Source organism: Phoca vitulina, unplaced genomic scaffold, assembly GCF_004348235.1.
Source record: "Phoca vitulina isolate PV1807 unplaced genomic scaffold, GSC_HSeal_1.0 scaffold16, whole genome shotgun sequence".
Classification (NCBI taxonomy): domain Eukaryota; kingdom Metazoa; phylum Chordata; class Mammalia; order Carnivora; family Phocidae; genus Phoca; species Phoca vitulina.
Window position 1 is genome coordinate 26,484,088 of NW_022589719.1, and position 14,647 is coordinate 26,498,734.

Consider the following 14,647-nt stretch of genomic DNA (forward strand, 5'->3'; position numbering starts at 1 on the left):
GATGCCCAGTAACAGATGGCCGCCGCCTCCACAGGCAGCGCCGAGGAAGAGCCTTCAATTATTTTTTAAATTTTATTATTCTCTTTGTGTATTTTCCTTCCACTTTTATTAAACAGATAAGCATTTTTGGGGCCTCTTAACTTTTTCTCGTGATTCTTGTCTCCCTTCCTGACATTTTACTCTATATTCTGATAAGTGTAATAGTTACACAATTTACAGCCTCAACACAGGTGTGCAACAAAAATAACATCCTAGGGCGCCTGGGTGGCTCAGTTGGTTAAGCGACTGCCTTCGGCTCAGGTCATGATCCTGGAGTCCCTGGATCGAGTCCCACATCGGGCTCCCTGCTCGGCGGGGAGTCTGCTTCTCCCTCTGACCCTCCCCCCTCTCATGTGCTCTCTCTCTCTCTCTCATTCTCTCTGTCTCAAATAAATAAATAAAATCTTTAAAAAAAAAAAAAAAAAAATAACATCCTAAAATTTTATTTTAACTCAACTCCATCTTTTTTGCCACTGAAAGTAAAAGAAAGAAAAGAAGAATGTTTTTCAACCCAAGGCAATTTAGTTTTACTTTTTAAAAAAAAATTTTAGCCTTATTTTTTAAATTTGTTACGTTTTATTATTCATTTTATTAATTTTGTTATCCCTTTTTAAAAAAGTAATCTCTACACCCAGTGTGGGGCTTTGAACTCACAATCCCAAGGTCAAGAGTCAGACATCTACAGACTGCACCAGCCAGGTGCCCCAAAGGAACTCAGTTTTAAACATGGCCCATTCAGAATTCCAAATCAGTTCAAAATTCTCTCTCTTCTTTATTCCCTCTTTCTCCTGGGAGTGATCTAAATTCTCAGAGGATTTATGTATCATCCTGGCATTGGGAGTAGGACATTTAGTACAACTAATTCCCTCTGTTCTCACTATCCTCTGCAGAGGGAGCTAGTTGCTTCTGGTTCCTCTTGCCATGCGCTCCTATGGGCTGCTGTCCTCGCCATGGCTTCTCTCTTAAAACACGTACGCTGCATTCTTTTTGTAGGGTCCTAAGGCTCCTTTGGTTTTCCAATCCTCTCATCAGTTTTTTATACTGAGGTGTCAGTGTTCTGTGGAAGTGTTCTTGGTCCCCCTGTCTAGACACATCCATCAACCATTGGCGGTATGTTGCTCTGCTGCTGTGTTGGATGCACAGACTCTCTAGCGGGCTTGCCGCCACCCAAGAGAGTGAGGTACAGGAACCCTGTCTTCCGGACTTCTACAAAATGACATGGGGGCTTACATCACTTACTCACCCCTTTGGGAGTCATCCTGGGTTGCAGGGTGCTGGGACACACTGACCCCTTCTTTTTTTTTTTTTTTTTTTTTTTTTATTTTTTATTATTTATTTATTTGAGAGACAGAATGAGATAGAGCATGAGAGGGTCAGAGGGAGAAGCAGACTCCCTGCTGAGCAGGGAGCCCGATGTGGGACTCGATCCCGGGACTCCAGGATCATGACCCGAGCCGAAGGCAGTCGCTTAACCAACTGAGCCACCCAGGCGCCCAACACTGACCCCTTCTTAACAACATCTATAATCTATACATCTGTAATCTAATCAGGATACCCTCTGATTTTTTTTCCTCTCCCGCCTGCTGATAATATCTTTCCTTTCCCTTTTAAGTAAGAAAATGACTATCATAGTGTGAATTTTAGCTTCATGATATAAACTCTCTGCTTCCTGTCTTCCAGGATTGCTCTTTAAGTGAAAAGATCCATTTTAGGGAATATCGAGGAAAATCTTATTTTTCAAAATCACGTCCCCTTGCAATTAAAAGCTTTAGTGTCAAGACTATTTTTAAAAATGCATTAATAAATCTATTTAAAAATTTAATTGTTTCCTTTAGTCCAGGAAGTATCAGGCCTGTTCTTGAAGGGAAAGTGCGTGACAAGTAATGAGGGCTTCCTGCATCGTGGAGGTCAAATAAGGATGATAAGAAGCAGAGGGTATTGGGTAGTGGGAATTGAAGGCAGTGGTGGAAAGCCAGTGTTTAAAATCTCAAATAATACTTGACTGAAGCTAAGGTCTCATCTTTGGAAATACTAGTTAGATTTTCAAATGTGTCTACAATTATTTTGTGGCCATTGTCACCCCTGCTCTTTGCCACCATCATGACCCCCAAGATGTCTGGCAGAAGCTGCCGACGCCTGGCTGCGTATTTGAGAGCATTTGACAGATGTAATCCTATGTACTCGTATCACCTTTCCCTCTCCTTCTGCGGCCCTCATCAATTGGTTTCATTCTCTGTGACCTCCCATTGCTGCTGGTACTGACCTGGCGGCGGGGGAGCTGCTATATATGATTTCTCCTTAGTTGATTTCTGCTACTATATGTGACTTGCTCTCTACAGTTCTGACCGGACTAGCTTGATCCTGTTCATTTAACCTTTTCAGCAATCAGGATATCTATTCATCTGCAAATCAGGTTGCCTGCCAAAGCCCTGCTCTACCTTTGCCTCATAGATAACGATAGTTGGGTTGATCTTTGTGATTCGAGCTTTTATCGATGCTTTTATGCAATGATTTAGGCAAGTCCCTGGAAGGGGAAAAGGCTGTGACTAGGTTCTACAGAGTAGTGAGCCCCAGGCTGAACTTTCTGCTTTTATAGCCTGAGGGACAAGGAAGTTGAAGGAGGCCCTGAGGAAAGTTCTTAATAAAGCCAAGTTGTACTAATTATCTTCAGAGCTCTGCAAAATGCTCATCAGAAGCCTCTTATGTTGTGCTAACAATCTGGGCTCTCATTATTGTTTACAAATGTTTGCAGCACAGGAAGCTCGGAACCAGGCCCTCAGAAGTAGAGAATCTTCCAATAAGGAGTTTCCCGTGAAGCCTGCCTCCAGGGGAAGCGATGAAAGACAGGGGCAGAATATCAACAAAGAAATTCTAAATTTTAAGGGACAGAAATATGGGTAACTATTTGAAATTAAATTATGTGATGACAACAACAGGCAGGTTGACATCAGCAGGAACATTAATATTGTGCTAGAGCAGAGCAAAATGGGACAAGGAGATGATGGGATGGCGATTGCATAATGGATTTGTGAGAACTATCATCTGAAGAAAGAGGGCCTTATCATCTATGAGAATATTTCATTGTATGAATAAGAATGTTACATTTTGTTTAAGTGATTTAAAATTTTATTTTAGGGGGATGAAGGAGTGCACTTGTTGTGATGAGCATCGGGTATTGCATGGAAGTGTTGAATCACTATGTCGTGCACCTGAAACTAATATTACACTATGTTAACTAACCAGGATTTAAGTAAAAATGTAAAAAAAAAACTTTTTAAATTTTTAAGTGAGAAGTTACATGTAAAGTGCTCGGGATGGCGCCTAGCACATAGTGGGCACTCAGTGGCTGTTTTTGTGGTTATCACAAGTATTATTAGTGGGTTCCATATTTATTAAAACACAGAAAGTTTTACTGCTGTTTTAAAGTAATGAGTTGGTGTGAATTCTACAATATCATTGAAGGAAAGGTGGAATTTGGTAAGTGGTCTGGGAAACAGCCTGCTGATGGTGAAGAGCAAGGTATCCTATTGAAGAGTGGCTTTCTGTTCTCTCATCCAGTCCTTCTTTGATTTTTTTCCCAATAACTTTATTATGTTGGTACTATAATTTCCAATTTACAAGAAAGACAGTGAGATTATGAATATTCCCCAAGATCAAAACGACTAAAAAATAATGGAGCCAGGATTTAAATCCAGGCAGTCTGATACCAGAATCCATAATTTTGACCAAAACTTATAATGTCTTCTTTCTCGTAAACTCTTAAGTGGTTAGAGTATCCTAATTGAAAGAGGAAAGGCTAAAATAGAAGTTATCTGCATTTAGGATTGAAGTACTTTGAGGTATGAAAAAGCTCTAAAGTCCATGAGAAATACACATCCCCTGCCAGGCAGCAGATTTGCGGTCTCATGAGGCATATTTCCTACCTCAGGGTAGGGGAACATGATGATCTCTGCCTAGCAGGATTTCAGAATTGCTATGCACCAGTAACCGCCATGTGCCTGCCACTCTTCCCTTTTCTAATGGGTGTGTTTACTGTGGTTATCTTGCCTGGCTCACCAATGTAGATTGGGTATTTGTGGGGCAGGCAGAAAACTTGTTCTTTTTTTAGTTCATAGTTCTCTAGACCAAGGGGAGCCCACATCTGAACCTGGTAGAGATCACAAGACCTAAACTTTGATCCAAATCATGTAATTGTTTGAAGCTTGTGGGGAGGTGGTGAGTGTGCTTGATGGGGTAAAATATGAATGTTCATGGACAATAGGGAAGATTTGATTACTGTTGAGAAAATATTCACTCTATTCCTCTTCCACTGTGAATAGAATTTACTCCCCTGCTCTAGGATACTGAGCTTGAACATGTGACTTTCTTTGGCTGATGGACATTAGCACCCTTGATGTAAGCAAAGACTTGAAATGTGCTTTAGTAATAGGGCTTTGCCCACTTGCGCCTCTGCCATTATTAGAAGAAGAACATGTCCTGGGTAGCTTGTTGGCCCATGGATGATGAGAGACATGTGAAAAAAATCCAGAACCAAGCCCCAATTGGCCAAGCTAGCAAAGCCCAGCCTAGATAAGCCAAATCCTGGCTGACCCATAGACCAATGAGTGTGAGAATGCACTGAAATTGTGGGTGTTTGTCACACCACAGTAGCTAAATAAATATTCCATGGTCAAATAACTTTTGAGAATTGCTGCATAATACCTGCTTCATTTCAGAGATTTATAAAGTGTATTATCATACTCTCTGATAAATCCTTTAGTAAAGACAATTGTTTGGCTTCATATAACCCAGTTTTCCAGACATCTTTGAGCACTGAATCCTCTTTTAGTGTGTTAAAAGTAAAAAAAAAAACAAAAAACAAAAAATTAAATGTTAGCTGGGGTTTGATCTAATTTTCTTTTCTTAAAAAGAGAAATTCCCCTTTGTTGAGGAAAACACCTAATAGAGCATTTTGATTATGAAGTTTAAGAATCTCTGATATATGATGGAAATAGAAATATTTATAAATCAAGACCACAATGAGATACCACCTCACACCTATCAGAATGGTTAAAATTAACAAGTCAGGAAACAACAGATGTTGATTAGGATGCAGAGAAAGGGCAACCCTCTTACTGTTGGTGGGAATGCAAGCTGGTGTAGCCACTCTGGAAAACAGTATGGAGGTTCCTCAAAAAGTTAAAAATAGAACTACCCTATGACCCAGCAATTACATTACTAGGTATTTACCCAAAGGATACAAAAATACTAATTTGAGGGGACACATGCACCCCAATGTTTATAGCAGCATTATCAACAATAGCCAAATTATGGAAAGAGCCCAAATGTCCATCGACTGATGAATGGATAAAGAAGATGTATATATACAGGGGCACCTGGTGGCTCAGTCATTAAGCGTCTGCCTTTGGCTCAGGTCATGGTCCCAGGGTCCTGGGATGGAGCCCCGCATCGGGCTCCCTGCTCCTCGGGAAGCCTGCTTCTCCCTCTGCCTGCCACTCCCCCTGCTTGTGTTCCCTCTCTCTCTCTGTCACATAAATAAATACAATCTTAAAAAAAAAAGAAGATGTATATATACATATACAATGGAATATTACTCAGTCATCAAAAAGAATGGAATCTTGTTATTTGCAACAAAGTGGATGGAGCTAGAGTGTATTATGCTAAGTGAAAAAAGTCAGTCCGAGAAAGACAATTATCATAGGATTTCACTCGTATGTAGAATTTAAGAAACAAAACAGATGAACATAGGGGGGAAAAAAGAGAGGCAAACCACAAAACAGACTCTTAACTATAGAGAACACACTGAGGGTTACTGGAAGGGTGGTGGGTGGGGGATGGGTTAAATGGAGGATGGGTAGTATGGAGGCACTTCTTTTTTTTTTTAATTTTATTAAAAAAATTTTATATGTTATGTTAGTCACCATACAATACATCATTAGTTTTTGATGTGGTGATCCACGATCCATTGTTTTCATATAACACCCAGTGCTCCATGCAGTACGTGCCCTCCTTAATACCCATCACCGGGCTAACTAATCCCCCACCTCCCTCCCCTCTAAAACCCTCAGTTTGTCTCTCGGAGTCCATAGTCTCTCATGGTTCATCTCCCCCTCCGATTTCCCCCCCTTCATTTTTCCCTTCCTTCTCCTAATGTCCTCCATGCTATTCCTTATGTTCCACAAATAAATGAAACCATATGATAATTGACTTTCTCTGCTTGACTTATTTCACTTAGCATAATCTCCTCCAGTCCCATCCATGTTGATGTAAAAGTTGGGTATTCATCCTTTCTGATGGCTGAGTAATATTCCATTGTACATATGGACCACATCTTCTTTATCCATTCATCTGTTGAAGGGCATCTTGGCTCTTTCCACAGTTTGGCTATTGTGGACATTGCTGCTATGAACACTGGGGTGAATATGGCCCTTCTTTTCACTACACCTGTGTCTTTGGAGTAAATACCCAGGAGTATTTACTATGTGCTTCTATTATTAAGGACAATATCAGTTCTTATAAAATCTGTTTTTGGTAAATGAAGAGGCTCTAATTAAGACAGAGGCTTCCTGTTAAGGAAGCACCTTGTTAGGTTGAGAATGGAAGGGGAAGCCTGAGCATAGCTTATGATGTTTGTGAATGTTGATTGGTTTTAATGACGTTTTTTGCTTTTAACCATTTTCAGAAAATAATCACGGGAAAATTTGTATAGTGCCTTTCCCTTTCCAAGGTGCTTCACATCTTATTTGATAACTCTATTTATTCTGTGAAGACATCTTAAACCCTTACTATGTGCTGAGCTCCAGGGGCACACACCCTCACCGGGGAAGACAGACTCAAGAGAGCCTTTTCTCGTGAGAGGTATGATCTGACCCTGGGGATGGGAAAGATAAGGTGTTTTGTCAGAAGGGGTGGCCTGTGGAAAACACAGAGATGAGAGAGAACATGGGGATTAGAGAAGCTGCAAATAATCCAGTGTGGCTGGAGAGATGTGTGAGAGGGTGGGGTGTGGCCGCAGGTGTGAGGAGTGAGAAGTAAGCAAGGGGCATGGGGAAGCAGGGAGGGGGACCCCATAGAGGGTTTCCCCGATATGCTGAGGAGTCTACAGAATATCCTATTCTATCCTTGATGGGGTTCCATGGCTAGATTTTAACAGGGGAGTAAGGCATGATCAAATTAAAGTCAGAAATATTACTCTGGCCACAATGAAGAGCAAGAATTGGCAAGAGGTGTGTCTGAAGGCAGGGAGAGCTCTTAGTTACACCGCTGTGGTTTTGATCCAGGCAAGAGATGACGAGTGTTTGAAATTAGGGAGGAGTGGTGGTCTTGGAGAAAAAGGGACAGAGTCCTGAGATGGATATCGCATGGTAGACAGGACCCCATGTATCAACCCCTATTGGAGTGACAGGGAAATTTTGGTTCAGAATGGTCATTTGGCTCACAGGGGCTCCCACAGCTGACTAAGGAGAATGTGCAATTCTATTCGGAAATGTCCACCTGTATGGCTTTCTTGACATATATGATGCTTCTATCTCTCAGAGCTCCCTTGAAGGTAGGAGCTAAGACCAGTCATCTCTGAAGTCCCACACAGCAGGCGGCATATTTCGTCCAGAGTACTGGTCCAATAAACATAAACTAGACATACAGGTCAGTCCTATTTATAGCTTCCGACGTGGCTTTTCATCCTAGCCCTGTGAGGCACTCATGGCAGAGAAGAACATCACCCCGGTGAGTGAATTTCTTCTTATTGCCTTCACCGACTGTCCTGAACGGGCACTTCCTCTCTTCCTCCTGTTTCTGTTCATCTGTCTCGTCACCTTGTTGGGGAACCTGGGCATGAGTACCCTGATCCGCGTGGATGGCCGGCTGCACACCCCGATGTACTTCCTTGGCCACCTCTCCTTCGTGGACATGTGCTACTTGTCGGCCGTCGTGCCGCAGCTGCTGGCCTTCACCCTCTCCTTCTGTGGGGACAATGAGATCGACTTTATTTTCTGTGACCTCCCCCCTCTGTTGAAGCTGACCTGTGGGGACAGCTACACCCAGGAGGTGGTCATCATTGTGTTTTCCATCTTCCTCATGCCTGCCTACATGGTGGCGATCTTGGTGTCCTACCTGTTTATTGTCATGGCCATCGTGAGGATCCCCTCAGCTGGAGGCCGGGCCAAGAACTTCTCCACGTGCGCCTCCCACCTCATGGCTGTGTCCCTCTTCTTCGGCACCCTCATCTTCATGTACCTCAGAGATAACTCTGGTCACTCCTCACAGGAGGATCGGTGGTGTCTGTGTTCTACACAACAGTGATCCCCATGTTGAACCCTCTTATCTATAGCTTGAGGAACAAGGAAGTGAAGGAGGCCCTGAGGAAAGTTCTCGAAAGAGCCGAGTTGTGCTGACCATTATTTCCAGGTTGGAAAATCCTAAGAATCAGCTCTTCCCCAGGGCCAGCCTTCTGGACGCTCATTATTCACGGTATGCTCAATGTTTAAAGGAATGGTACAAGGTATAAAAAGGAACCAGAACTTTTAATTCCAGAGAAAGAAAAAAGAAAAGGAAGAGGCCACCTGCAAAGAGATTGGGGGAAGAGCTCCAACTCTCAGGCCAAATGACAAAAGGATGTGTGGTTAAATCCTGTGAAATCCAGATGTGTCACACATCACAGTTCTGTGACTATAAAATAAGATGACCGTTGTTACAAACTTTTCTATGAGAGATCTCTATCATATAGAAATGTTGAAAATAATGTATAGTGAATTATACCCAGTACTTAGATTCTGCTATTGCCAATATTTTGTTCTATTCGCTTCATCACATATTTATAATCTATCCATTTACCCATCTGTCAATTCGCCCTTCAATCCACCTTACTTTCTGATGCCCTTTAAAGTGAGTTGCTGACATCAGTATTAGGACTCTTCACTCCTAGACACTTCAGAATTATGTCATCAATCAGGATTCAACATTTAGACTACATTTATGTTTAATGATTAAGGTAGTAATTCGACGGTCCAGTTAATAAAGCTGACGCTGCTCAAAGTATTCTTCAGACTCTTGCAGTACCTCATAGGGGGTGCCTACAGGAATCACTGAAAAATGCCCAAGAAAACATGCCTGTCAATTCCTATCACCACTGGAAATACACCCTGTTCTTCCTTCTTCCCCACCTGTTCCAGCCCCAACGTGTCACGTTATTTGCGGAGAATCCACTTTGTGCATTTATACCATTCCCACTGCCCATGAGAGTTTCTGCAGTGTCTGTATCATTGATGTCGATTCTATGTTTTTAGAGTTTTTGACCTCAGGGAGGCAGAGCGTTTCTGCATTCCATGCACAGGTAAGCAAGAAGGTTCTTCTGTACCAGGTCCCTGTGTCTATAATAGCTCAACCTGTGTCTGAAACCTTCCAGAGTCTACTGGTTCTTGATCTTCTCTTCTCGGACTTATAGGTGCTCAAACGCAAGGCACTAGAAGGGAACAGGCCACCCACATCTCATTGTCTGTTTTTATGTTGATCCTTATTCCTGGAAGTCAAACTCCTTTTCTTCCTGTCCCTTGGATTACCAAAAAACAAGATGATTGATGTAAACCATCATGGGAGAGAAAAGGGAGGTGACAGTATCTTGCAAATGAAGGATGACTCCACACTCAGCCAGCCAAAAATGTCATGTCACACTTGGAATTCCAGTACAGCTTTGCCCCGCTATCTGAAAGTAGAGCCCGCCTATGAAAACATTCTTAAGCCCAAATGGCATAAAGCAAAGAAGCAATTACCATTAGTTTATATGGAAATTTCTTTGGGCATTCCCAAATTCCCAAAATAACCTCTCTTAGGCTTTTCTGACACCTTAGGACACATCTTGCTAAGGGATGCACAAAATAAATCGAGATAAAGCACAGATGCTTGCAGACACAGTTCAGAGAGATGGTGGCTTGATGCTGAGCATCTGAGTGTAGTTCTGGGGGAGGGAGCTTAGCGGGGCCCCTCTCACTGTTTGGGGTGCACGCTGAAAGTTATTTTCACCTTTTGTCATTTTTTGTAAAAGTGAAAAGCCTCTTTGGATTTCTTTCAGTTAGCCGAAACAGGTGCTAATACATGTTTTTCGTAAAAGCAAAGTGGGGCAACTCAAACTTTCGAAAAGCAGAGAATACCAGTAACAGGATTTTAAATTGGAAGAAGCAGCTAAATGAAAGGTTGAAGATTCAGAGTGAACGTGTACAAAGGATACTCAATTTAAGATCACCCGCAGTAAAATAAAACACATTACAATCTTCAAAGACCTTACGTGTATTTCTAGAGGACAGGATGATTTAAAATATATGTCATAACCATCGTAAGAAATACTTGATCCATTTAATGGTGGTGTGTCTGGTTATGAAAGCCCAGGTTGAAAATCCATAGCTCCGCAAGAGGGATGGTTAATAGATAGCTCCCGTGTCAACTGTTACAGGTGGTGGCAAAAGTTAAGGAAGGAGTCAGAAAGCTCAGATTGGTTATGTGAAGTTCCCTCCTGATTGAAGAGACATCACTGGATCTGTATGAGTAAGAGCAGCCCACCAAACAGCTATCTGCTCTCTTGGAATCTTCTGGAAGGCAGGGAGCACACCATGAATTGAAAGGAACTGCTAAGAGAATGAGCTGCCAGGTCTCAGGAGATGATTGAATGCTCCTTCTGGTGGAATTCCAAGCAGGCAGTGAAAGGCAGTTGTTCGAGAAGAAGGGGCCAACTGAACTTGTCTGTAGAAACTAGTGGCTGCAAATCCCGTCTTGTATAAGGGATGCCATATACCTTTTATTCTATAGACAGAGCTCAGGGAAGGTTAAGAAAAATTTCCTGAGGTATCCCCTTATGTATGGAAGGGCAGACAGGATTAAATTAAGTATTTTTGTTTTATTTATTTATTTTTTTAAAGTAAGCTCCCCTCCCAGCATGGAGCCCAACGTGGGACTTGAACTCATGACCCTGAGATCAAGACCTGAGCTGAGATTAAGAGTCGGACACTTAACTGAGCCACCCAGGTGTCCCCGAATGAGGTATTTTTAAAGAACAGTTGATACTATGAATGTTACCTGGTTGTAAATAGGTGTTAGTATTTCTTTACATCTTCCTATATCTTGTATTGAAGTCATTCAAATAAAGCAAACTGATTCTTCTTGTTGAGTTATTTTAATTTTAAAGGTCCTGTTTTAATAGAAAATATATACTTGATGATTAGTCATTCAAAAACATGCATAGGGCATACTAGGCTATTCAGACCAGAAAACACCATCTGTGGGAAGGTTATGAATGTGGCAGTAATATCTAAAAGTAGAATTAAAAAGGTCTTCTGGAGAGATGACCTTGGCTATCCAGCTCAATAAGGGGATAGTGAGTATAACACCCTACTCACACCCTCTTGTCTCCTGCCTGGAGCTCAGCTGGATGCCTCCCCTCACCCATCTCAAGTGCCTGTCAGAACATGGTATCATCCTCCAAGGAGAACTCTACTACCATAAGCCAGGTCCTCTAGGAGCTGCCAAAGAAGGGACTTATTGGTATCATGGCCTCTCTGGTGGCTTCAGGAGACTCTCCCAGCCTTTTTTGCCCCAGACCTGGAAGAAGGGTCCTGGGGACCACACTGCTTGGTCCAGGAGGTGGAGGAAGAAAAGCCATGCCCTTCCAGGGGCAGTTCGAGTTAACAGGTATTACCTTTCGTTGATTGCAGTAGACATGAGCAATAAAGCATGATTTGCAAGGTATCAAGAAGGGGCCTGATTCCCTCTTAATCCCCTTGCTTTGTTTTCAATTCCTTTACTTGAAATCAGTTCGTGTGGCTTTCTTTTCTGGGGACCCTAGGCTGATACAAAGAATGCCATGTAACGCCTGCCACTAACCAGGTCTGGGTCCTTCCATGAGGAGATTCCCAATTCTGTACCTCAATTTCTCCACCTGAAAAATTAGGGAGAGAATGGAACATAAGAATTCTAAGAGTCCCCTTGTGTTCTGACATTCTGTGTATCTGGGCTTTAATTCTGTTAAAGTATAACTTATTTGAAGAGAGGACCCACATGATGCATCACCAGCCACTCTGTTCAGAAGGGAGCCCTTTCTGAGCATGGGTTAGGATGAGGGAGCACCCGAGTCTAAGTAACGGAGAAGTATGGGAATGGGCGCTCAAGTCAAGGAAGATGAACTCTGCACGCTTTGCATGGGCCTTAGGTGGTCAGGCATAAAGCTTAAAGACCTCACCAAACAGCGGTTGTCTTTCCAATGCCCTGTTGATGGCAGTTAGATCTGTCGGTAGGAGGTAAACATGAACTGTGTAAGCACCAGCGACACACCTGCTTCCGGCTCTGCCGCCTCTTGCTTCCCTGAGTCGCTGCTTAGCTGCCACCTCTGTGAGTTCCCTGAAGCACAGGTGCAGCAGGAATTTCTTGGATTCTCCTTATCTTAGCGTGGTGAAAACCTATTCTTTTGTGTGTCCAGACCAGCATCCCCTCTCATGTGGGAATCTGACCATGAGTTCACATGAGCACTTCCCTTCCCCGTCGAGCCCATCTTTCTGGGCTGACTGACCCTGAGGCAGGCTCCTGACCAATGTTAGGCCAATTCTGGTACCTTGTCCCTTGGCCATATGACATCCGAGGCCTTCCTTGGGATTTTTTTTTTTTTTAACTTGGCAGCAGAAAAAGTGATTTTCATCTTTTTTTTTTTGTGGTAGGAAAGCTGGGGCATGTGAGGTGTGGACAAAACCAGTGTCCATTTTTTTCTACTTTGTGGAAGAAGTTGGTTTGGAAAAAACTAAAGCTGAAAGTCAGACAGTTATGGACAATAGAGAAATTCCTGATGTCACTAGAGTTACTGGTCCCAGTTGTCCCCTAATGTCTAGCTGCACCCTTTCCTGCACCTCCCAAGGTTTTGAGAGTCTTGCAGTGAATTCTTCTGTGTGTTCCAGCCATATTAGGCGCTGGGCTTTTGTTGCTTGCAAAGAAGAAAGGCCTCATCAAGAAGCCCAGAATGACTAAGAATTCCCCTTTTAGGAGCTTATTCTCCACATTTATGAGGAGCTGGACTGGATCCCTAATGTTCTTCTGGCTCCATCATTTTGGGAAGTTCAGATATAGAAGCTCTATGAAAACTTCCAGACAGCTTATCAAGGAAGCAGTGGAAGAAGCTTGTCTCAGGGGGATAGGAAGGGCAGATAATGCATTTTGAAGAACTAGAACTGAATCAAGAAGAACTCACTTGATTATCTGGTCATCTTTATTTGGGGCCTCCTCTGTATTTGGGGGAAGTAAGGGGCCACTGGGTAAGGTGCCAGTTAACCAGTTTGGTCTTAAAAAGTTGTGGATTGGGAATCAAATGAACTGATCCAACACTGACTGTCTTCTTGTTTGGGGACCGCAGCCTATTTGCCTATGAATTGGAAAGCCCAGGTCATTTGAATTCTAATGTCCCCTGTAGTTCTAGCGTTTTATGGGATCCTCTAAAAATCCAGCAGTTCCACCATATGTAAACCAATGATGAACTGTAACATCAGGAAAAGTGCTTCCAAAGCAAATTTATGGGCCCTAGGCAGTCCTCAACCTTGAATTATTGGCATGAGATCCACCCAAGTATGGATGGGGGAAGATAGTAGAGATGGATCCCAGGGTGAAAACTAAGGCTATGTCCTCCTTACATCCAAACCTGCCCACTTAAAGTAGGTCAAGAAAAGAGCCTGATTACCCCTGGCAGTCAGCTCAGGTCGAGTTTTCTCCTCATCCAATCATGTGCCCTTAGATGGGTGAGGCCATATGGGGAGGAGGGCGATGCTGAGTCCATCCTTTCTCCATGGTTGTGAGTAATACTTCTTAGAAGGAGCAACTGCCAAGTACTCCAAGAATTTTCTACCATAATCTGCTCACTCTGCAATGTAGGTCCCATCTCTAAGTCCGGTCCCTTCTTCCTAAAAGGTTAAAAAGAATATAGAGATGTAGAAGGAAGAACCCTCCAACTATTCGCAAATATGGGGTTCAGAGACATCCTCATGAGGGTTTGCAATAAAGTATGGGAGTTAAGAGTGTGCATTCTGGAGCCAGACTGCTTAGGTTCAAACCCTGGTTCTGCCCCTCACTTTGGCACTATTGGTGATCCACTTCAACTGTCTGTCCCACATGTTTTTACCCCCTTAAAATTGGGATAATAACAGTACCTAACTCACAGGGTTGTTGCATTGATTTAATTAGCTAATACCTCTATCTATCTATCTATCATCTATCTATCTATCTACCTACCTACCTATCTATCATCATCATCTTCTTCTATCATTTTAGAAGAGTCAACTGGCATTTGGTAAGCCGCTTACGTGGTCTTTGCTATTATTATTTTATTGGATTTCCCTTTCACATTTTGGCTCAGCTGCCACCAAGCCCTGAATCTCTAAACTGGGAGACAAAGTTGGTCAGATCTGCAGTTCTCAGCAACAGACCTCTAATCTTCCTTTACTGTATTGTATAGACCCCAATATTGACAAATGTGAGATTTTGGTCTATACTCTTTGAGGTCCATTCTGCTTTCTTTCTGGGGCTGGCCTCATATGACTGAATTATCTTACTAATTATCTGATGGTGGTTTAAAATTCTACCATAGCTT

General features: G+C 42.7%; 1 protein-coding gene across 1 annotated transcript; it reads left to right on the forward strand.

The window, feature by feature from the left end:
- The first annotated feature begins 7,740 nt into the window (after nucleotides 1–7,740).
- LOC116638668 (olfactory receptor 9Q1-like) lies at nucleotides 7,741–8,432 on the forward strand. Its single transcript, XM_032414766.1, is given in 2 exon segments — nucleotides 7,741–8,308; nucleotides 8,311–8,432. Coding segments are annotated over 2 exon segments (690 nt in total).
- Nucleotides 8,433–14,647: the final 6,215 nt, after the last annotated feature.